This window comes from Protopterus annectens, chromosome 9.part0, assembly GCF_019279795.1.
Source record: "Protopterus annectens isolate FY-2018-M chromosome 9.part0, PAN1.0, whole genome shotgun sequence".
In the NCBI taxonomy this organism is placed as follows: domain Eukaryota; kingdom Metazoa; phylum Chordata; order Ceratodontiformes; family Protopteridae; genus Protopterus; species Protopterus annectens.
The window spans coordinates 981,168,828-981,192,652 of record NC_056743.1 but is presented as its reverse complement, the minus strand read 5'-3'; the positions used below and the strand labels follow the sequence as shown (position 1 = coordinate 981,192,652).

Sequence of the window (23,825 nt, the reverse complement as noted above, 5' to 3'; positions counted from 1 at the left end):
TGTTCCCTGGTAGGCGGATTTAGGGTTAAGTCACTGTGGTTGTGTTGATGTAGTGGCAGAGGTTGTGTCTGTGCCTCTGTTGTGACCTTGCCACTGTCGCGCTCTGTAGGCACCTCCTCTAGATTGGTTTCTGCCTCTGGAACGTCTGTTCCTGCCCCTTTGAGGTCTTGTGGAGTCAGGAAAGGACCAATTTTTGGCAGGCCAGTTCCTGCTAAACCTTGGGGGTTGTACCTGCAAGAAATCTTTAACCGTTTGGACAGATTTTGCCTTTTCTTCCATTTTCTTCATAACCTGCTGGGCAGGTGTACCAAACAAACTTGTCTTATCCATAGGAGCATCTAGCAACTTAGCTTTAACATGATCCGGTAAAGCTTGCTCCTTTAGCCATGCATGCCTTCTTATCACTGTGCCAGTCATGGTTGATCTAAATGAAGCCTCCAGTGCATCATAGCCACATTTTAAGGAATGGTTACTAACCTGTTGTATGTTATTTACCATTTCTAATACATATTTCTTATCAAGAGATTCATCAGTGGTTAGCTTTTTAGTTAATTGATCAAGCATAAACTCTTGGTATTGTTTCATGTGAAACTGACAGTTTAAAGCTCTAGCTGAGAGAGTAGCTGAAGTGTAGACCTTTTTACCCCATCTGTCTAATGACCTTGCTTCCCTTTCAGAAGGAATAGGGTTTTAGCTATGGTCGGCTACTGCCTTGGGACCCTGGGATATAGTTTCGGGTCTGCAAGTGGGGCCTTGTAAAGGTGGTGATGAGTATCTGGCACCCTGTAAAATCTGTCTGGTTTGGCAGGGGCTGGGGGTAAAGAATCTGGAGCGGAGCAGACATCATTGAAAGCATCATCCACCACAGAGAGAACAGGAGGTATAGCTAAGGGCCTGTGCTGTGGAAGGTGCAGAAAGGTCCTAAGTCTTTTTCTGGAGTCTGAAAAATCCTGTTGCTGCCATTGGAACTGCTCTCGCATGGCATGCAAGGTTTCCCCAAAGGAGAATTCTTCTGGTGGGGAAGCAGCTGGAATAGAATCTTCAGCATCAGAATCTTCAAAATTGGAGAAAGGAGCCTCTGGCTGGTCAGTTATGTCTGATTCATCAGCAGAATCATCAGAGGAGACTGGCTCAGGGGGCTCTGCCCTAGGTCTCTTCTCTGGGGGCTGAGAGGCCCTGTCTGGGTGAGATTGAGATCCTCTGATTAATGAAATTAAATCTTCTGCCAAAGTAAGCATTTGAGAACTAGAAGAGGGCCTGGTAATGGGGGGTTTAACAGGCACTGTTTTAGTAGTCTTGGCTGCTTTAGCCCTGGCGAAGGCCTTAATGGACATGGCTGCTGGAGGCCTAGCTGCACCACGTGCTGGGGTAGAGACATCCAAGGGAATGGTGTCTGATAAATCAGTGGCAACCACCGTAGTGGATAAAATTTCTGAGGCCGATTCAAGAGTGGTAGCAGGGGCCTCAGTTGTAGAGATAGATTCAGCTGTACTTTGAGCAGTTTTCTCGGTTTCGGCCGAAACCGAGACACTCGCGGCTTGCTTAACCATGGTTTCGGCCGAAACCGCGGACCGCGAGTGTCGGTCTTTATCTTTGCGTTTTTTGGCAGATTGGGAAGTCGGAGGATCCGACGGCATAATGTACGCAAAATCAGAACCGAAAAACTGTTCTGCAAACTCCGACCGACGCCTAAGCGTTCGTCGGTTGAAAGAAGCACAGGCCGAACAGGCTGCTACGTCGTGGGCTGGGCCTAAACAAGGCAGGCAATGAGAGTGGAAATCTTTATGAGGTATTTGTTTCCCACAGGTTAAACAATTATTAACTTTTTCTGACATCGGCTGAGGCAAGAAAGGTTCCCCAACGGGGTACTTAGCTTTAGAAGTCTTCGAAGTAGTATTCGGTAGAAGTAATCTCTGGATCCGACCGACCGGCACTTGCGAACAGCTTCTGCTTCGGGCACCACGCGGCAAGAAAGACTGAGGAAAATGGCATCGGCTGATGCCTTTATACCCGAAGACCAACAGAGATGACGTCGGGTGAAGTGCGACATCAGCCGAGGCCGGACCCAGACTTTGGAATCCGGCCGACTGAAGGGCTGCCTGACGACAGGACAACCCAGTTGTTATGACTGCAGATGCATCCATGAAGGACATCAGTGGAACCAAACGTCGCCCTGTCTCTGGAGTTTTTATCTAATTTGTAATGAGCAATGAAAGTATGTGGTTTCGCCCAAGTTGCCACCGCACAAATGGTATCTAATGGCAAGCGGGCGGTATGGGCTAAAGAAGTAGCAATCACCCTCGTAGAATGATCCTTGGGTTTAAAGGGGAGTTGTTGCTTTGATTCTAAATATACGAAATTTATACAGTCTGAGAGCCATTTGGATAAAGTAACTTTTGTTACCGCCTTTCCCTTCCTTTGGTCAGCATATGATACAAACAGTTGGTCTGACTTTCTGTTTTCCTTCGTCCTGTCTAAGTAAAATCTCAGCTGCCTGTGGACGTCCAATTTGTGCAGCATGTATTCCAACTTACTGGAGTGATTTTTGAAGAAGGTGGATAGTTCAATCGATTGATTAATATTTTGGACCGAACAAATCTTTGGAAGGAAGGATGGATTGGTGCACAATGTTACCCTATCTGGATGAAATATCATTTATGGGGGCCGGACAGATAACGCTTGCAACTCTGAAACCCTCCGGGCAGAAGTGATGGCAAACAGAAAAAGTGTCTTCCACAATAAAAATTTAAGAAGGGTTGTGGCGGCTGGTTCGAATGGGGGCAACATGAGCTGTGATATCAGGTTAAGATTCCATGGAGCCACTGGATTACGAAAAAAGGGATGGAGGTGAAAGGTACCTTTCATAAAGGCTTTGCAAAGTCTGTGGGACATGAGGGAATTATCTCCCTGGCCAACATGAAAATTAGATATAGCAGCAAGTTGTACCCTTATCGTGGAAGTCGATGCTCCTTCATGAAAAAGTGTAGAATGAAACTCTAATATCTTGTGTACTGGAGCCCCTGACGGATCTATACCCTGCTGTGAGGCCCAGTACACAAAACGTTTCCATTTGCTGTTGTATAGCTTCCTTGTGGATGGCTTGTGGGAAGATACAGTTATGTGTTGAACGGCAGGGGACAATAAATCTGACCTGGCTAAGATGGGAAGCGGAGCAGCCAAGCTGTCAGTTTGAGGGACTTGAGAGATGTGTGAGGAACTCCCGACGAGTGTGTCAACAGATCTGGCACTGGGTCCAAAATCCATGTTTCCTCCACCTGATGAGTTTGAAGGAAGGGGAACCAAATTTGTCGAGGCCAGAATGGGGCTATCAGAATTATGGTCCTTTCCAGACATTTGGCTTTCTGCAGGAATTTGGGAATTAGCGGAACAGGGGAAAAGCGTAAAGGAGACCCGAGGGCCAATCGTGCACAAGTGCGTCCCTGGGGGCACTCCCAGGAGGGGGTAGTAGGGCAAAGTAGCTTCTGCATTTGGCATTCAATGGGGATGCAAATAGGTCGCAGCAAGGCTGGCCCCATCTGCAGAAAATCTTTTCCGCGACTTGAGATTTGAGGGACCACTCGTGGGGCAACAGGATGGCTCTGCTCAACCTGTCTGCAATGACGTTGGATGTCCCTGGGATGTGCGTTGCTATGAGAAAGCGTCCGGTAGACACAGCCCATTGCCAAGTCCTGAGGGCCTCTCTGCACAATGGATAACACCTGGTTCCTCCTTGTTTGTTTAAGTACCAGACTATTGACATGTTGTCCGTCTGAACTGTCACTGTTCCCAGAGATAAGGACTTGTGAAAGTGTTGCAACGCAAGAAACACTGCCCTCAGCTCTAGGACATTGATGTGCAGGTTGTACTCCAAGTTGGACCATTGACCTTGGACTGTTCTTCCCTGAAAAAGTCCCCCCCACCCTATCAGGGAAGCATCCGTGGTTAAAGTAGCTATAGGACTGGGCAACACAAACGGTCGGCCTACTGTTAGGTCCTGACTGTGCATCCACCATAGGAGATCCCGTTTGCAGGAGTTCGTGATTAAGATTTTGTGAGATAGTGGAAGCTGTAGGTACGACCACTGAGCGAATAGCATCCATTGAAGGATCCTCATATGCATCCTGCCTAGGGGAACTACGATAAGAGCGGCTGCCATCATTCCTAGTACTCTCAAGATTTGTTGAGCAGGGACTCTCTTGCTCTGAAGAAGGATAGAAATTTAATTTCTGAGGGCTGATACTCTTAGTGGGGGGAGATTGATTCTTGCCAGGGAAGTGTCTAACTCTGCCCCTATAAATGAGATATGCTGTGAGGGCGATAAGACAGATTTTCCAAAATTGACTGTTATGCCCAGAGAGGAGCAAAGGTTGATGGTGTAATCCCTGGCTTGTACAAGACGATACTCGGTGGTGGCGGACAGGAGCCAGTCGTCTAGGTAAGGAAACACTCGGAATCCCATTTGCCTCAGGTGAGACGCTACCACTGCCATGCATTTGGTGAACACCTTGGGGGCTGAGGTGAGGCCAAAGGGCAGAGCACAAAACTGGAAGTGACTGGCTCCCAGCCGGAAGCGCAGGTGATCTCTGGATTCTCTGGCCATCTTGATATGGTAGTACACGCCTTTGAGATCTATAGAGCACATCCAGTCGCCGTCCTGTAGGAAAGGAAGGATTGACTGTAGCGTGACCATCCGGAAGTTTTCCTTTTTCACGAAAGTGTTGAGTCTGCTGAGGTCCAAAATTGGCCTCCAGTCCCCTGTTTTCTTTGGAACTAAAAAGAACCTTGAGTAAGTTCCGGATCCTTTCTGGTCCACCGGGACTGGTTGGATGACTCTGTTTTCGAGCAGCCTTTTTATTTCTAATGCTGCCTGGTCTCACAGACTGGGTGGAACATCTGGGAGTTTTTTGGGGGCAGGTGGAATTTTTATAAATGGAATAGTGTAGCCTCTGGTAACTATGCTTTTTACCCAGGAATCCAATGTAAGATTTAGCCAGGCCACTGGGTATAAAGCCAAATGACCCCCGACTGCCTCCAGAGTAGGACAGCTGGGCATGCACTCAGGAGTGCTGAAAGGGCTTCCCAGGGAACGTATCTCTGTCACCCTGATTCTGCGGACTGCCTCTGCCGCCTGGATGGCGTCTTCCATTTCTTCACCCTCCTCTGCCTCTGGAGGGGGCATCACTCTGTGTGGGCTGAAAGGATCCCTGAGTCTTTCGGAACCACATTTTTCCACCTCTTTGCCCTTTGGGGTATGGTCTAGATGAGGCGGAAAAATGGACCCCTACGGCAGACAGAGTCTTCCCTTCTTGCTCGCACCTAGTGTGAGTCTCCTTTACTTTGCAGCAAACAGTGAGGCACCATCAAAAGGGGCATTAGCAAAGGAAGACTTGAAGGCTTCCGCAAAGGAGCATAGGCGCAGCCAGGATTGTCTCCTCAGAGCAATTGCTGAGGCTGCCGCCCTACTCAAACCTTCGGCTGCATATGAAATGAGCCTCATGGATGAGTTAACTATGGAGTTGAGGGTGTTAAGGTGTGCTGTCACTTTCTCGGAGACAGCAGCATCTGTATTGCCCTGGAGAGTATCTCCCAGTTCCTTGAGGAGATCTCTCTGTAGACATGTGAAATGCATAAGGTAATTCAGCGATCGCATGGAAAAAGTCACAGAACTAAACATGCGCTTCCCATATCTGTCCATCGTCCTAGAATCCTTATTAGGAGGATGAACAGAGGAAGATGATTCAGACATTTCCTTCTTAGTGGCTGCCGCCACCACCATAGTATCCACTGGCACTCCTTTAGTCAGAAAGCTTTTGTCTTGAGGGGCCGTGATATACTTGTTGGGTCTGCGGGGGACCGGTTCCACTGTATCAGGTGTCTCCCATGCCCTTCGTGCTATCAGGTCCATGAGTTCGTCAAAGGGAGGGGTCACCCAGGAGGTAGAAGGTTGAGCCCCAAATGCCTTCAGCAATACCGATTCGTCTACAGAAGGGGCAAGGGTCTGCCAGTCTCCCCTCTGTTTCAAGATTTCCAAAATGTCAGCAAAAGAGACATCTTCAGAGGGGGACCATGGGGACCTTTCTGCTTCATCCAAATCGGTATCAGATGTCAGAGATTCCTGTGGGGAATCAATGTGCCTCCTCTTGCACAATCTTTTCCTTGGTATATCCTCAGAGGGGGCTTCTGGGGAGGCATCCGAGGAACAAACGGTGCCCTCTGGGGCTGGCTGAGGCATTGGGTCTCGACGCTTGGTAGGAACCGAAGGTACAGAAGCAGAATGTGGACCTTTTGGGGGAGGAGAAGAAGATGCCAATGACGTATGTGTCTGTTCAGACAAGACCTTCCTCATGATGTCGAAGGCACCGGTGCCCCGGCCTGAGGATCTCATCGGTTCCGAAGAAGCTGGCATTTTCCCCGGAACCGGGACCACGGGCTCCAACCCTAAGGACGGATCCGAGCTGATCTGAGCAGAGGCCCCGAGGGGGAGAGTCAGAACCGAAAGTTCGGTTCGACTGTCGGCCCCGGAACCTAGGAAAGATCGTCGGCTCCGAGACCCCCCGGCTGGTTCCGAAGGTGTCGAGGTCAATGGTGCCGATTGCGCTACTGGAGGCTTCAGCACCGAGGGCTCTACAACCATCAGCTCTTCGATTCCTGGCTCCGACGACTCGACAGGTCTCGGAGGAGGATTTGTCTCGGGAGCAGGATGAGCCTCGAGTTTCAAAACCAATTGGGACGAAACTTCGATTAATTTGGACAGAGCCGAGTTCTCCATTAGCTTCTGTACCACTCGGTCCACGTCGGAGTCGGAAAGCTCGATGAACGGGTCGAAGGGGCCGAAGCCATTACCGAGCGAAGGATTGAAGGCGGTGGTACCTCCGATACCAGCTCCAATACCTGAGTCTCGATCAGAGATAAGCATTAGACACCCGACCCAGAGGTCTTTGGAGCCGGTGTCTGAATCTGAAAAGAGGTGCTCGGAGCCGAGGACTTAGGCTCCGACACTCTGGAAGACTTGGACACTTGTTCAGTCTTATCCAGGGCCTCCTGAAAATCGGGTTTTAATAACCCTCTGTCCACCAGCTTCCTGTGCCTTTCTAGCATGACCCTCCCACTGAAGGAATTACAGATGGAACAGTCTTCCTGCAAGTGGAGAGGGCCAAGGCAGTAGACGCAGGAAGAATGGTTATCAGTAATGGACATCTTTTGTCCACACTGACACCTTTTAAAGCCTGACTTGGCTTTTTCAGACATACTACTAACACCTAGTAAACAAATTACTAACAACACACTTATATGTATATATGTATATAAATATAATAACACACTATAACACTTCTAAAAGTATGAATAATTTTTATCTCTAAATATATATAAAAAGAGAAGAATAAGTTAAGGCAGAAAATAACAATTTAAACCCTACTGTCAGTCCTGACAGTATTACAACAAGGTCTTGACTAAGGTAAAAAAATACTAAACTATTTAAAACTAATACTAAACTATTTAAAACTACTTTAACTATTGAAAAACACACTCTAATAAACTATCACACTAATAAACTACTTTTTTTAACTACTTTTAACAACTACAACTTCAAAAAGGATAGTATAAAGAATGAAAAAATACTGGCCAGAGCCTCTCACGATGCGATCTGCTGCTAGCGGCAGACAAGATCTGAGGGTTAGCACAGGAGGATCATGGGATAGAACTGTGCCTCGAGCTTTCTCGAAGATGCTGAGCTGGTGATGTGGCCGACTTGGAGCCGAGGATCGGCTCCGAACCCCGTGTGTAAGAACAAACGGCGAGATCAAACAATTTCACATACATGCTTCATCTGAAAAAGTCTCCATCCCTCCACACCACATGCTCCAAAGACCTCAACCTCATCACCACAATAAACAAAACCTGCTGGAGGGGTTGCTAACCCAGAGACTTCCCATACTCTGGAATAAATTCCCCATTCATGTCAAGCAGAGCATTTCACTAGCCCTCTTCAAGAAAAATCTTGAAGAATGGATGGGTAACAGTAAATTCACCCTGGGGATCACTTCAACAGCCTTGCTCAATAGGTGCAAAAGCAACTAATGTCCTGCAACAGGATGACTGGGACTATTCTTGGGCTAGGCTTGTGCTGGCTCCAGGGCCATTAGCCTAGCACTCACCTATGAACCTATGAAGGGAAAAATTGGGCAAGTGAACAGACTGATTAAGAGACCACTCATTAGCCATCTTGGGCATAAAAGGATTAGTACGAAGAGATGTCCTGTCCTATGAAAAACTAAAAAAAGGAGGTACAGCCATAAGACCATGAAACTCAGACACCCTTCTGGCTAAAGTGAGGGGCAAAAGAATAACAGTTTTCGAAGTACAGTACTGTAAGGAAGCTGAAGGTGTAGGCTCAAAAGGAGCCTGAGTCAATTTTTCAAGAACAAAATTAAGGTCCCAGGAAGGAGGAATAAGCTTCCTGGGAGGCCTAATATGAAGGACACTTTTAAGGAATTGTTTAACCTGAAATCTAGAAGACAAAGGAGGAATTGAAGACAGACAAGCAGAAGTAGCCAAAAGGTAGGCTTTAACTGAATAGTATGCCAACCCAGCATGGAGCAATTCATACAAATAAGACAGAACTACAGGAAATTCACCAGAAAGTGGATCTAGATTATGAGCAAGATACCATACAGAAAATCTCTTCCATTTGGAAAAATAAGATTTCCTGGTAGTGGGTTTCCTGGCCTCCTACAGAACCCGAAGCACGTCCTCAGACAAAAGGTGCCTGAAAGGGATCAAAATCCTATCACCCACAGTGTCAGCTGAAGAGTGGACAAGTGGAGATGGATAACAGACCCCTTGTCTTGTGTGAGTAGGTCCACCTTGAGAAATAACTTGTGATGATTGCCCTTGACTAAGTGCAGAAGAAGAGGGAACCAGTGCTGTCTGGGCCAAAAGGGAGTCACCAATAAGATTTTGGGAAAGTCTTGTTCTATCTTGAACAGGACCCTCGGTATGACAGGAAGGGGAGGAAAGGCATAAAGGAACATCCCCTTTCAAGAAAAAGAGATGTCATCCACCTTCCAAGCGAGATGACATGGGACTCTGGTGCAAAAGAGAGGAAGTTAGCTGTTCTGAGGGGAGGCAAAAAGATCCCCTTGAGGAGAACCTCACTGGTGGACAATATCCCGAAAGACATATCTGTGAAGAATCCATTTGTGAGTCTGTGTTATGAACCTGCTCAGAGAGTGTCACAATGTTCTGTTCTGTAGGAATATAAATACCATAAACAGTCACCTGATACTGGACAGCCAGATCCCATATGTGAAAAGCTAGTCTGCACAATAGGTAAGACCCTGACCCCCCCCCTTGCTTGTTGATGTACCACATCACTGTGGTATTGTTTGTAAAGATTTTGAAGGCCCTGGAAAGAACACAGAATGGAAGGCCTGAAGAGCCAGAAGAAGAGCTCTCACCTCTTTGATGCTAATATGGTCCTTCTTTGGATGAAGGGACCAAAGGCCCTGAACTTTTAGAGGGCCTAAAGATGCTTCCCACCCCATGTCTGAGGCATCCAAAAAGAGTTCCTGAGAGGGGACTAGGGGCTTTAAAGGAAGCCCTGGGTTGAGAGACAGTTGATGAATCCACAACTGAAGCTCTAGCTTGAGACATGGAAGAAGAGGAACTAGAAAATCTAAAGGATGAGACTGTTGAAGCCAGATTGACTTTAGGAACCACTGTAGCTTTCTCATATGAAGCCTGGCTAAAGGAAGAATTGGAATGGTGGAAGTCACGTACCACAGAGCCCTTAGAAACTGCCTGGCTGTAACTGATTACCAAAGGAAGAACGAATTGAGAAAATGCAATCAGAGTTACAGCCTTGGGAGGGGGAAGGGATGCCAGCATAGGAATGCTCAGGAGCCTGCATCATATTGTTTGAAAATTTACTGTAAACCTTAGGCTTTGCAAGAGGCAAATGCCATAGTGAAGGTGCTGAAGCAAAGTCTCTGGAGAAGAAGTCTGAATAAGCAGGTCATCTAGATAAGGACAAATCTGTATTTCTCTCATCCTGCAAAAAAGCAGTTACAGGAGTGAGGCATTTGATGAAGACCCTTGGGGGAGTAGGGAGGCCAAAGGGCAAAGCAGAGAACTAACAATGCAAGGAAGAAACAGAGAAACCCAAACATTTTCTGAAATGGGACTGAATAGGAATAAGGAGATAGGCATTCTTGAGGGCCATAAACAAAAAACTTCCAGTTGTGGTTAAATCCAAGGCACACACTACGCCCATAAAAACAAGAATACTTTTATTCTTTTTCAGAAGTCCCTTATGTAATAGGGATGAAACCACTTAACTTTCAATAAAGTATTCTTGTTTTTATGATCGTAGTGTGCTCCTTGGATTTAACCACAACTGGAAGTTTTTTGTTTATGAGTTGTGTTGGCTTCCTGGGTCAGCGCTATTGGTTTTACTAGTATTCTCGAGATCCAGACAGACTAGGAAAGCTTGAGGTAGAAGAAGAGGAAAAAAAGTTTGAAGGAATAGCACTTGAAAGGAAGGAACCTTTAAAAAGGTGTTAAGCTGAGAAAGATCCAGAATGGGTCTCCAGGTGCCTTTTTTCTTGGGAATCAGAAACATTCTGGAATAAAACCCCTTCTCCTTTTGATGAGCAGAAACTGCTTGAATGGTGCTGTAAGACAAAATGCTCTGAAGGACATCCAGGAAAAAGGTAGCTGTTTCTTAGGAGGCTGATGAATGCCCAAAAAAGGAGGAAGGGATTTCCATACCATGCAATACCACTGACAAATGATGGACAGAACCCAAGAATCTTGAATGATCCTTAACCAACTGTGAAGAAGCAGGGAAAGAACTTGACTTAAGAGGGAGGGAAGAAGGTATTCAGACAGAACCAGGTTTATCTGGAAAAGAAGACTTCTAAGCTGTAGGAGTCTGAGTAGACTTAGCAGGAGGAGCCCTTCTAGAACCCTTTTTAACTTTGGGAGGAGGGCAAGACTGTCTACATACAAAGGCAGGTTTGGTAAGATAATTCCTCTGAAATTTGGGAACAGAGGAAACAAAAATATGTTTCAATTCCGGTGAGACCTTACCTTTCTCTTGAAAAGACTTAAAAATACAGCAGCAGCAGAAAGTGATTTTTTTTGTCAAGAGGAGCATCCATCAATTTAGCCATAATATCATCAGGCAAAGGTTGGAGGCAAAGTGAAGAATAATACTTAACCCAGAACCAAATGCAGCAGTTCTAGAAGAAGCATTAACTGCATCATAACTACATTTAACAGAATGATGGGCTGCTTGAGAAAAGGAACCCAACAAAGAGATGTCCAAAGCCTTCCCCCTCAAAGTCAGGGAGGCGAGAAACAATCTGAAAGGCTTGGGAGAGAACAGCCAGAACATACCTGGTCATGTAGTCTGGTAGTTAATAGCCAGAAAGGTCAGGATAGCAGCTGTGTACACCTTTTTGCCTAACCTTTCCACGGCCCTACTGTCCTTGTTAGAAGGAAGTAACTTAGTGGAAGGTAACAGTTTGGAACATTTGCCTGAAGAAACAGAAACAAAACAGGGATCAGCAAAAAGACATTTGTAAATAAATTTACAATCATCGGGCACCTTATGAAACTTATCAGGTTTTTAGGACCTGGGGGCTGAGAGTCAAGAGCCTCAGAAGCTGATGAAAAAGTGTCCAACAAAGCAGCAAGGACAAAAGAGACAGAAGGCTTAGGAGACTCCATCTGGATGATTTCTTAATATCTTTTCTGGACATCAGAATCCTGGGTACAGTCCCATTTGAAAGATTCCATCATCTGAGAAACAGCATCCCCAACGGAAAGCTCTTCCAAGGGAGAATCTGGACTAATGGAGTCCTCCTCCTCAGAACCACGTTAATGGAGAAGGAATCTGAGAGAAACATGCTAAAGATTCTTCATCAGAATCCATTTCCTCATCAGAAGAGTCCTCCCACTAGGCCTCTTAAGAGAAGCAGAAGATTGGGGGGGGGGTAGGAAGAGAAATTCCCTGTGGGGGCTTCAAGGCCATGAGTTCTTAAACAACTGTGTATAAAATCCTGCCATTCTTGCTGAGAATCCTTAGGAGCAGATGAAATATTATTTTGTTTTCTGATTCTTTTTCAAGGGGATGTCAGCACTAAAGATTTTAGGAGGCTCAGACCCTTGCCAGCACTCAGTCAACGGAGTAGGAATCTCCTCTCTGACAAGAATCTGTGAAACACCCCTTGGTCCTTCTGATATTATCAACTGTGGTTCCCCCTCAATATCTGTAATGGATATCTGCAGAGCCTCCGAGAATGAGTAAAATACTGGATCCATGTCAAAGTGGTCATGGCAGAGGAATCCGATGGAACAACCAGACAATCCTCCTGACTTTCATCAGCTTCGAGAGAGAGAGAGAGACGTCCAGGGGAGGCAGTACAGCAGCAGAATCTGACATAACTTTTTTTTATCTTCTTCTTGGCAGATGACTGACCCTTGGGCTGGGATGATTCTGACACTGCACTTTGTGCCAACAACTTAAGATATTGGTTCTGAAGGTAGAGGGATAAAGAGGAGAGACAAATATGAAGAGTTTTAGGGATAAACGCCTGAAAAACTGGACACAATGTATGGTCATTAGAAGAACCAAAAAAAACCAGACACTGCTCATGAGGGTCCTTATGGGCAATCTGTCTCCAACACTGACATCTTCTCTTTCTGGATAACACGCAACCTCACAACAAAAGTAAAGAAAAGCAAGATAATAAGAAAAACCCCACTGGGGCACTTACCTGAAATAGCTTGGTAACCAGCAGATGAAGGCGTGTTCAGAACAACAATCAAAGACAGTGTTCAGACTGGCAGCAAAGAAATTCTGAGGAAAGTACATCCATACATCATCTTTATGCCCTACGCCATAACTGGGGAGCATATGTGTGATGTACAATGGACGGACATTGGGTCATCCTTGGAAAGGGATCCCTAGTGTAAGGAATACTGCAATAGTAATATGGAAGGACATCATATGCAGAAAGTAATCTGGCCTTTGACTATCGTGTGGCCAAGATATTAAGAAAATCATTTTATGTCACCCAACTTGTATGTAAGGGCACAGCACCCAAGTCCAAGGAAGACATAGTGCCACTTTATTTGTCCCTTATCATACCCATCATTGAGTATAACACCCCCTTTGGCAAGTACCTGTCCAAACATACAAAACAGTTGGAATGCCCACAAAGGTTCCTTACCAGGAGAATCCAGGGTATAAACACATTATCCTATATAGATCGCCTTAAAGTCCTATCTCTATAGTCAGTCTCCTACAGGTTACTGAGAGGCGATCTATGCAAGACATACAAGGCATCCTCAGATTTAGCACTGATAAACCATTTGCACACCTGCAAAATGAACAGCATCAGAACTAATAGATCCAAGGATCTAAATTTTGCTTGTGACATAAATAAGATATGTTGGCGTGACAGATATGTGTCACAGAGAATCCTTATGCTCTAGAACAGGCTCCTCAACCATGTGAAACAAAAGTCCATCCCTACCCCTATTTAGACATAACTTGACCAATGGATGGGAACTCAAATTTACCCCTGGGTCTGGCCCCCATATATCTGATACAGGCAGACAGTAATGCTCAAACTAACAACCCCCCACAACATAATCTCTAGAAACTTCCTAACTAACATACTCCCTCCTAATAAATGCCCATGATACATAGGGACACATTGGTTGGACTGCACAGCTAGGCTTATAAAGACCCTGGTGGTCATTAGCCTAGGATATGTAACTATGGACCTATGAACTATGAACTTACATCAGTGTGCCAGAAGTTGTGAATAAACTTTCTTCAACATCTTAGCAATGGGTCCTTAGCTTGAAACTGGTCTAAGGTCAATAATTACTCTAAGTGTTTGCACCTTAAAATGGGAATAACAGCAGCATGCTTCAATATGGAAGGCAGGCAGCTTGCGGTAATTAAAAGAGTTATGTACATGAATGGCACAGAATTACTAGGGCTGCCATTCTAAGAAAAGACAAATGCTGTTCTAAAGATGGTGTGACTGCTTTTCTCTTATAAATGCCAGCAGTAGAAGAGTCACAGTTTCAACATATACAGTTCTGAAACAGAAGTTATTTGTCAAAGAAAGAAAGTTATTGACCTTAGTGGGGTTCAATATGAATTAAACAGTGTAAGAAACTTCTCTGTGTGGAAGATTTTCAGTCCATATATCTCTACTTAATCACTGTATATTAATCAGATCAGACAATAGTAGTAGAAGTAGCGAACTTAAACTCATCTTAAGTTAAAAAAAAAATAAAGAATATATCATTTGAAATATTGCACGGACTTACTAAGTATTCGAAAGTAATCCAAGCAAGGCAGGCAGTCTGCTTCCAGTCAAAAATCCTTTATTAAGTACACAGACAAGCGATCCAAGTAAAACAAAAATAACAGAGTAATAGTTTCCTCACAAGCTTTCTAAATGTGTGTGTATATATATATATATATACTTTTTATCAGGCAAGGGAGTGGTTTATTGTGCTGTAAAACAAAGTGTTATTGGTCACCATCATCATCATCTTCTTTCGGCTGTTCCCATTAGGGGTCGCCACAGCGGATCATCTGTTTCCATTTCTTCCTGTCCTCTGCATCTTGCTCTGTCACACCAACCACCTGCATGTCCTCTCTCACCACATCCATAAACCTTATCTTAAGCCTTCCTCTTTTCCTGTTACCTGGTAGCTTCATCCTTAGCATCTTTTTCTCAATATACTCAGCATCCCTCCTCAACACATGTCCAAACCAACATAATCTTGCCTCTCTGGCTTTGTCTCCAAACCTTCCAACCTGGGCTGACCCTCTAATATACTTATTCCTAATCCTGTCCAATCTCGTCACACCCAATGCAAATCTTAACATCTTTAACTCTGCCACATCCAGCTCAAACTCCTGCCTTTTTGTCAGTGCCACTGTCTCCAACCCATATAACATAGCTGGTCTCACTACCCTCTTGTAGACCTTCCCTTTCACTCTTACTGGCACTTGTCTGTCACAAATCACTCCTGACACTCTTCTCCACCCACTCCATCCTGCCTGTACTCTCTTCTTCACCTCTCTTCCACACTCACCATTACTCTGAACTATTGATCCCAAGTATTTAAACTCATCCACCTTTGCCACCTCTACTCCTTGCATCCTCACCATTCCTCTATTCTCCCTCTCATTCACACACATATATTCTGTCTTAGTCCTGCTGACCTTCATTCCTCTTCTCTCTAGAGCATTTCTCCATCTCTCCAAGGTCTTCTCCACCTGTTGTCTACTCTCACTACAGATCACAATGTCATCTGCAAACATCATAGTCCACAGGGACTCCTGTCTGATCTCATCTGTCAGCCTGTCCATCACCATTGCAAATAAGAAAGGGCTCAGAGTCGATCCTTGATGTAATCCCACCTCCACCTTAAACGCATCCGTCACTCCCACCGCAGACCTCACCGCTGTCACACTATCCTTGTACATATCCTGTACCACTCTTACATACTTCTCTGACACTCCTGACTTCCTCATACAATACCACAACTCCTCTCTAGGCACGCTATCACATGCTTTCTCTAAGTCTACAAAAACACAATGCAACTCCTTCTGACCTTCTCTGTACTTCTCCATCAACACTCACAGAGCAAACATTGTATCTGTAGTGCTTTTTCCCGGCATAAAACCATACTGCTGATCACTAATCATCACGTCCCTTCTTAACCTAGCTTCTACTACTCTTTCCAATAACTTCATGCTGTGACTGATCAATTTAATCCCTCTGTAGTTACTACAGCTCTGCACATCACCCTTATTCTTAAAAATCGGTACCAAAACACTTTTTCTCCATTCCTCAGGCAACCTCTCACTTTCCAAGAGTTCATTAAACAATCTGGTTAAAAACTCCACTGCCATTTCACCTAAACACCTCCATGCTTCCACAAGTATGTCATCTGGACCAAAAGCCTTTCCATTCTTCATCCTCTTCATAGCTATCCTTACTTCCTCCTTGCTAATCCATTGTATGTCATGATTCACTATCCCCACATCATCCAACCTTCTCTCCCTCTCATTCTCTTCATTCATCAACCCCTCAAAGTACTCTTTCCATCTCAACACACTCTCCTCGCTTGTGAGTATGTTTCCCTCATTATCCTTTATCACCTTTACCTGCTGCACATCTTTCCTAGCTTGGTCCCTCTGTCTAGCCAATCGGTACAGGTCCTTTTCTCCCTCCTTAGTGTCCAACGTTTCATACAACTCTTCATATGCCTTATCCTTAGCCTTCACCACCTCTCTCTTTGCCATGCACCTCATCTCCTTATACTTCTGTCTGCTATAAATTCACATCCCTTCCCCCATCAGTGTGACATTTGAGCTGGTCCTGTCCTACTTAGTAGCTGTCATAATAATATAACCCTCACGTACTTTAAATAAAATTTATAATGATGTGGTACCTCTTATTTAACCAGATTATTAAGTAGATTATTAAGTCTGTGAGAATGTCACACTGATGGGGAAGGGATGTGAATTTAACATATGTACCAATAACACTTTGTATTACAGCACAATAAACCACTCCCTTGCCTGATAAAAAAAAAAAATATATATATATATATATATATATATATATATATATATATATATATATATATATTTAGAAAGCTTGTGGGGAAACTATTACTTTGTTATTTTTGTTTTACTTGGATCGCTTGTCTGTGTACTTACTAAAGGATTTTTGACTGGAAACACCCTGCCTGTATTGCTTGGATTACTTTCGAATACTTAGTAATTCTGTGCAATATTTCAAGTTATATATTTTTTATTATTTTTTTGACTTAAGACGAGTTTAAGTTCGCTACTTCTACTACTATTGTCTGATCTGATTAATATACAGTGATTAAATATAGATATATGGACTGAAAATATTCTACACAGAGAAGTTTCTTAAACTGTTTTTGGACCCACTATACTTGTTTAGTGGGTTGTTTGAGACTTCGGGGATACCACGGAGATTACTTCTTTTTTGCTCAATATGAATTACTGACAGTAACTGTAATACATGTCCTGATGTTTCCACTACATGTCACCCTGTAAAAATGCCTTGGTATAGTGTAAGCACCTATTAATAAATGCAATAAGCAATCTAGCAGTAAACTACAATTCATATTAAATGTGGAATTAACAGCACAGGACAATGTCACCATGCCCAATGCTGCCCACAAAACTGTGGGCAACACTAGAAAAATAGCAGCAAAGGACCTTCCTTCTAAATGTACAGTCATATAAACTGTACAGACTGTAGATTAGACATTTTATATGAACGGGCCCATCCCAAATAGGAAGCTTCTTGTAAAGCCACATGTGAACACCTGATTAACCAAATAATAGTTGAATAAATATTTTTGAACAGATATGATTTCATAAACACATATAAAGAAATATGAACATATGCATAAGATATTTACTCACCTAGTGCAGATTTTGCAGCTGCTGAAGCTACCCGTGGATCCACAACAGAAGCAAGGAATGCCACAGTACTCATAACAGGGTTTCCAGATTGACTAAAGGGGATAGGCTGATAGGCTAGCTGGCCAAGTGATGCCTCAGAGTCCTCCAAATATGGATCTTCAATGGGTAGCCGAAGAAAATGTAAAATGCACTCATCTTGTGTTCGACTACCCACATGCTCAGAGACTTTGTTCCAATCATCCTTGTACATCTCCAATGCCTGCATTAGTAGTGCAGTGAAACAAAATCCCAAAATTATTGGTGCAGAGGGAAAAATGAAGAAAGAAAACATATGTTGCTCAAATACAGTCAAAACAAACTAAAATACATATATTCCAAGCTGTCTGTTTAAGCAATATTTCACATAAGGATATAATGGTTTTAGTATACACTCTAAATCAGATACAAAAAATGCTGCCTCTTTTGTAGCTCTTTGCATAAAACAAGGTACTTTTTTCCTAAAATTCTTATGCAAGACATGTTCCCAATTTCATAAAGTATTATAGTTCACTGTCTACAGAAATTTCTATATAAACAGTTTTCTCCCTCTCTACAAGGCACTTAAAAAGGATGTAGACATACTCTCTATCACTAACGCCCACCCACCAATACCTTTTTCAGTAATTTCACTTAAAATCTTTAAGGTACTAGCATCCAGAAGGCTTAAACAATTTCTAAACATGTTATATCTATTCACAAGTAACTGCTAGGTACAATTTTTGGATGAAAAACTGTATTCTATTAGACCAGGAATTTTTCCCATTCCCTCTACACAGACCATTTTTTTTTGGGGGGGGGTGTAAACAATGGACAAAAGTTTCTGACTTCAACAACTTGTCACAAGATTTTAGTAATTGAAAGATGCCCTTTTAAGCTAAAAAACTCCAGACAAAAAACAATGTGAACAGTGTGAAACAGCAATGAGTAAGGTATACCTGCTAAAACTGTCATCCCTCTACACATCATGAACTGATACTCACAGAATTCAACTGCACGGTTTTGACTGCACAACTTCTGCTTTCCCCAGTATATATATATATATATATATATATATATATATATATATATATATATATATATATATATATATATATATATTTTTTTTTTTTTTGCCCATCTTGTGACTCTGTTTAAATATCCATGACTGCATGCTGCAGAAGCTGTCAACATTTTGCTGTAGTCATCCACTGTGCATGGACTTCTGTACTCAATAAGCTACAAGTCAGTCCTCGGACAGATCAAGACTCAAAGCAAGGATCTAATATCTAATCCCACCTCAGTATTACAAGGGGATTTCTGGAAACTGCATTGGTTACAAATTCAATTACATAATTGCAACTTATTCAAAGCACATTACCCTAACAAACCAACCCACAAAGATCAAAATAAGCACATTTGCAGGATGCAAGCCCTGCACACTCCTAACTTCACAGTCATACAGTTTTAAGAAAAGAAGAAACGTTGCATCAAAACACACAGTGGTCTCACACCAGCAGTGATACTGCACTTGATAAGCCCCTAGTGATATGCAATAAAAAGTAAATTTGACCATTTGTGTTGAAGCAGATAAAACCCAACTAACTAGTCCTCAATGACGTGTATGGAAACCAGTCAGCAATATATCCAAGCTGTCCTGAAGTAACTAAGGCTGTCTTTCCAAGTAATATACGTTCTAGCACCTTAGTCTGCTAATGAGAGAGACAAACTGAGAGAGAGTAAAGGAGAGGGGAAATATAGTAAGCCCTTTATTGCATTTATGCAGATAGCTGTGGAGGCTGGTTACACACTTCTGGAGCCTAATTTCTACCCACCCTAAACCACATCCACTGGGCCCTAGGCTGTGTTAACTTTACAGTTTCCCCTTATACTCTCACCTGTTTATGTATGCATTTACTTGCTTTTGTTAAGCGGTTAAGTGAAGCAGTTCAGCTACTGTAGTTATACTTTCAAATGAATGGTATTTACATAAATACTGCACTCTGTAAAATAATACTAGGACTAACTCATTTCAGCTACTATACTTGCGTTTTTACATGAACATTTACACAAAGTGATGTATTACACATGGATTTATTTTACTTTATATTTATTTACATACTTAAACTGGTTGCATAGCAGTGTCTGTCTATGCATTATTATGGCTGCACATTGCTGAGTGAAATGTGAATTTCTGTATGGCAGTTTAAGTACCAGTTCACTAAATATAACCTGATTCCTTTCAGCAAGTGTACTTGGCAACCCAAGCAGCCAGGGTTTGATTAGTGGCTCTTGTACTGGGGTAGCGAGGCAGGGAGGAGTGAAGGAGTGTGTCACACCTCTCCTCCCAGGAAAGAAGTTGGAAGGGTTATGTAGATTTCAGGGCACAGTGAGGAGGTGTAATTTCTTTGAACAGCAGGGAAACCACAGCCTGTGCTTTATGGATAAAGCTGGGGCTGAGTGAATGAAAAGCCCCTTGTGAAAGTGGTCAGCCCACTGCTTGTGCTCTGCCAAGTGTGTATGAAGACATTAGGGTTGGAAAAAAAAAAACAGAAACAAATGTGAAACACCCCTGATGGCTTCCTCTCAATCAAATCACACTCTAGTGATGAGAAATGAATGGCAGGAGGCAGATGATCAGCAAGCAGTGAGGGATAAAGCAAGACCAAAAAAAAATGTTACACTTACTTGCTAGTAAGGAGTGCTTTCAAAACTTAGGAAAGAAAGTTAGCTTGTTATCTTATTGTACTTTCTCTGATAAAGTATTTCATGCTACAGACACTGCTTTATACAAAGCTCTTTCTGTTGTTGCTAAGGTACATGGGGGTTGTAAAGTCGTAGATTACCTTGGCTTCTAAGATTATACTGGGGACGTTTAACTAGTTGTGCATTTTTAAAAGGTGGGTAGTCAATTTCATTTACTAGCTTGCAGGCTAGAATATTTAAAAATATGATTTTTCTCTCAAATGGTAACATCTGATTTTCTATACAGTATCACATCCATGTTCCCTCTTATACATTTACTTAAACAGAGTATTTTGTTCTTGGCTGTTTGAAGGATAGCAATATTTTGTTGGGAATTTAGACAGATTAGTAGTAGACATGAACGTCAATAAATAAAAGTACCAGACAGTGACTGCATACTTCAAAGTAACATAAGACAGCACACCTAACCACTGCTGAATAACCAGTATAAACAGAAAACAAAAAGAACAGTTGTATAAGTCAACTTACCATAACAGTGGATGTTCTAATAGAGCACTGTTTATTTATTTATTGCCGTTGGTTTACCAGGATAGTCCACTGGGCCATAAAGAACCCGTTTTCAATGGAGTCCTGGGGAGAAAAGCTCCATAACAGAAGGTATTTTCAACATTTAACAGTAACAATATTAGTACAGAGAGTTATTAATATTGTGTAAACAAACAAATGTAGAACTCATCAATTTAGAATAGCAGTCATAACAGTTAAAACAATAGGAAGAAATGTACTAGTACTTAAATAAATGTAACATAATACTGATTAGAGAATAAATATCATAGCTATAGAAGTAGAATATGGTATTGAGGGTGAATTAAGTAGAGTTAGTTATGTGGGGTGGGAACAAGAGCATTCCCACTGAGAAGCTAGATGAAGGTGAAGAGACTTTTTGAAGGCAGAGTGGTTAGAGGTGGTGCGGATGAGTGGAGGTAGGGAGTTCCAGAGGCGAGCGAGGCTGAAGGAAAGAAGGTTTTTGCCTGGGGGATGAGTTGGTTTGTGTACTTCGAGTAGATTTTGATTATTTGACCTTAGAACTCTGTTAGGTAGGTGCATTTTAAAGGCAGAAGAAAGAAAGGGACAGAGGGAAGGGTTGAGAATAAGCTTATGAGCTAGAGTTAGTTGAGTATAAGTTAGTTGATTGGGAAGTTCTAGCCATTTTAGCTTATGGAGGGAGATGCAGTGGTGGGTGGAGGACTTTTGGCTGGTGGCAAATTTAGCAATTTTGTTGTAACAGGAGGTAAGTTGTTTTTTTAAACAGGACTGAAGATTAGTTAGTAGTGGGGCACCATATAGAAGGGGTGGTATTAGGAAGGAGGTAGAAAGAGTGACTTTAGTGGCAGATGTGAGGTAGGTGTTCTGTCTATAAAGCATGCCAAGTTTCTGGTGTGTTTTTTTGATGTTAATTTGCAGGTGGGAGTTAAATTTCAGTTGGTTATCGATTTGGACCCCAAGAAGCTTGGTTTCTGACACTATTTCAAGAGGTGAGTTGTGTAGAGTAGTAATTGAAAAGGTACCCACGTCGGGAGGGATGACTTTAGAAGGAGTAAATAACATTAGTTTGGTTTTGGAAGCATTGAGAGCTAGATGATTACATAGCATCCATTGTTCTGTGGAAGAGAAGGCATCTTGAGTAAGTTTTTGTAGGGTAGTAATAGAAGAGGCAGAACAGATGATAGTTGAGTCATCTGCATATTGGATGATGCTAGAGAAAGGGATAGATTTGTGGAAGTCATTTATAAAGATGTTGAAGAGAAGAGGACCCAGTATGGAGCCTTGGGGAACTCCTGTAGGGGTACCAAGGAAAGAGGAGGTAGCTTTTTTCCATTTTACAGCTTGGCTTCTGTTAGATAGGTAGCTAGAGAACCAGTTCAAAGAGGAGGAAGATAGGTGAAGTTTGGAGAGTTTGTTTAAGAGCAGGCTATGTGAGATAGTATCGAAGGCTTTGGAGAGGTCAAGAAGTAAGGTGGAAACAATTTTTCCAGAGTCACGGGCTTTATTTACAACCTCAAGGAAGGAGAGGAGGGCTGTCATGGTGCTATGATTAGGTCTGAAACCATGCTGTGTGGGAGTTATAAGATGGTTGTCTAGGAGGTGAGGAAGGAGCTGAAGTTGGACACATTTTTCTAGGAGTTTAGAAATTGGGGACAGGATGGCTATGGGACGGAAATTAGTAATGTTATTATTGTTACCACCTTTATGTAGAGGTATAATAAAGGCTTGTTTCCAGATTTGGGGAACTGTGTATTCTTGTAGAGAGCGGTTAATTAAAATGCTAATGGGGTAGGCAAGGGTTTCAGCGGCTATACTGAGAAAGTAAGAAGGGATATTATCAGGAGCATTGGTACATGGTTTCAATTTCTGAAGAAGTTTCTTAATAGTAGATGTTGGTATTGGATTTAATGAGAAGAGGGGGCAGTCAGGAGGGGGGGAGTTTTGGGGAGGTGGAGATGGGGATAGAGTAGGTGTAGAAGAGGGGGTAGAGGAGTTAGTGGGTGAGGAGTAGGGTATAGAAATAGAAATAGTGGGGGTAGGTAAGGGGGTATTAGATAGTAAAGAGGTGTTAGAGAATGAGGAGGTTAATTTAGAAATTGAATCAATAAAGAAGGAATTGAATTGGGTGGCTAAGTCATGATCTGGAGCATTTGGGTCTGGGGTGGGAGTATCCGGTTTGCTGGGGTGGAGGAGAGTAGATATCCCTTTCCAGAATTTCTGAGGGTTGTTTTTATTTTGGTTTTGGAGTGTAGAGAAGTAGTTTTGACGATCAGAAGTAATGAGTTTCTTTACTTTGTTTTGGAGCATTTTATATTCGTTAAGGAGTGGTGCTGTCTTGTGTTTTTGGTAGCGTCCCCAGACTTTGTCTCTATGTCTCATGATAGCAAGAGTAGTTTTGGAGAGCCATGGGGCTGATTTAGTTTTTATTCTTTTAGTCCGTAAAGGAGCTTGGGAGTCGAGTACTTTTAAAAAAGTTGAGTTAAAGTGTGAAACTGCATCGTCAAGGGATAGTGTTTTTAGACAGTTCCAATTAATTGCTTGCAGTGAGCTTGAAAAGATTACTGGGTCGAAGTTTTTGTGGTCACGGATTGTAATGTGGTTGTGAGTATGCTGAAGGATAGTGGGAAGCCGGTGGGTAAAGGTGGGTAAGTGGTCACCAAGTGGGTCGGGAAGAGTGCCAGTGTTGGTGAACTAGTGAGGGTGGGAGACTAGAATCCAATCCAATATACTCCCATTGGAGGGGTTTTTAGCAGGGTGGGTCACCAAAGTGATCAGTTGTGAGAAATTGTAGAGGTTGATGTTAGTGGGGTTTGTAGGAGACTGTATAAGGGCCCAGTTAATATTAACATCTCCTAGGATTATGGTTTCATTTTTAATGTTACTAGATAGCCAGGAGAGGATGAGTTCAAGTGTGGAAATATTGTCCCCTGGTGGGATGTAAAGGGAAGCTATACATATATGTTTGTTGCAGTAGCCTCAACTATTTGGATCCTACCCCACTGCAACTGGCCAGCTTTCAAAGCTAAAAGGTCCCTCCACACACTCT

The 23,825-nt window shown here is 43.0% G+C and overlaps 1 protein-coding gene across 1 annotated transcript in view; it reads right to left on the bottom strand.

Moving 5' to 3' along the window:
• The window catches only part of SMARCC2 (SWI/SNF related, matrix associated, actin dependent regulator of chromatin subfamily c member 2), a 2,789,858-nt gene that overhangs the window by 1,010,745 nt on the left and 1,755,288 nt on the right, over nucleotides 1-23,825 (bottom strand). The window contains exon 20 of the mRNA XM_044083737.1: nucleotides 17,513-17,771. Coding sequence (XP_043939672.1) covers nucleotides 17,513-17,771 — 259 coding nt within the window. The remainder of the gene's footprint in view (nucleotides 1-17,512; nucleotides 17,772-23,825) is intronic.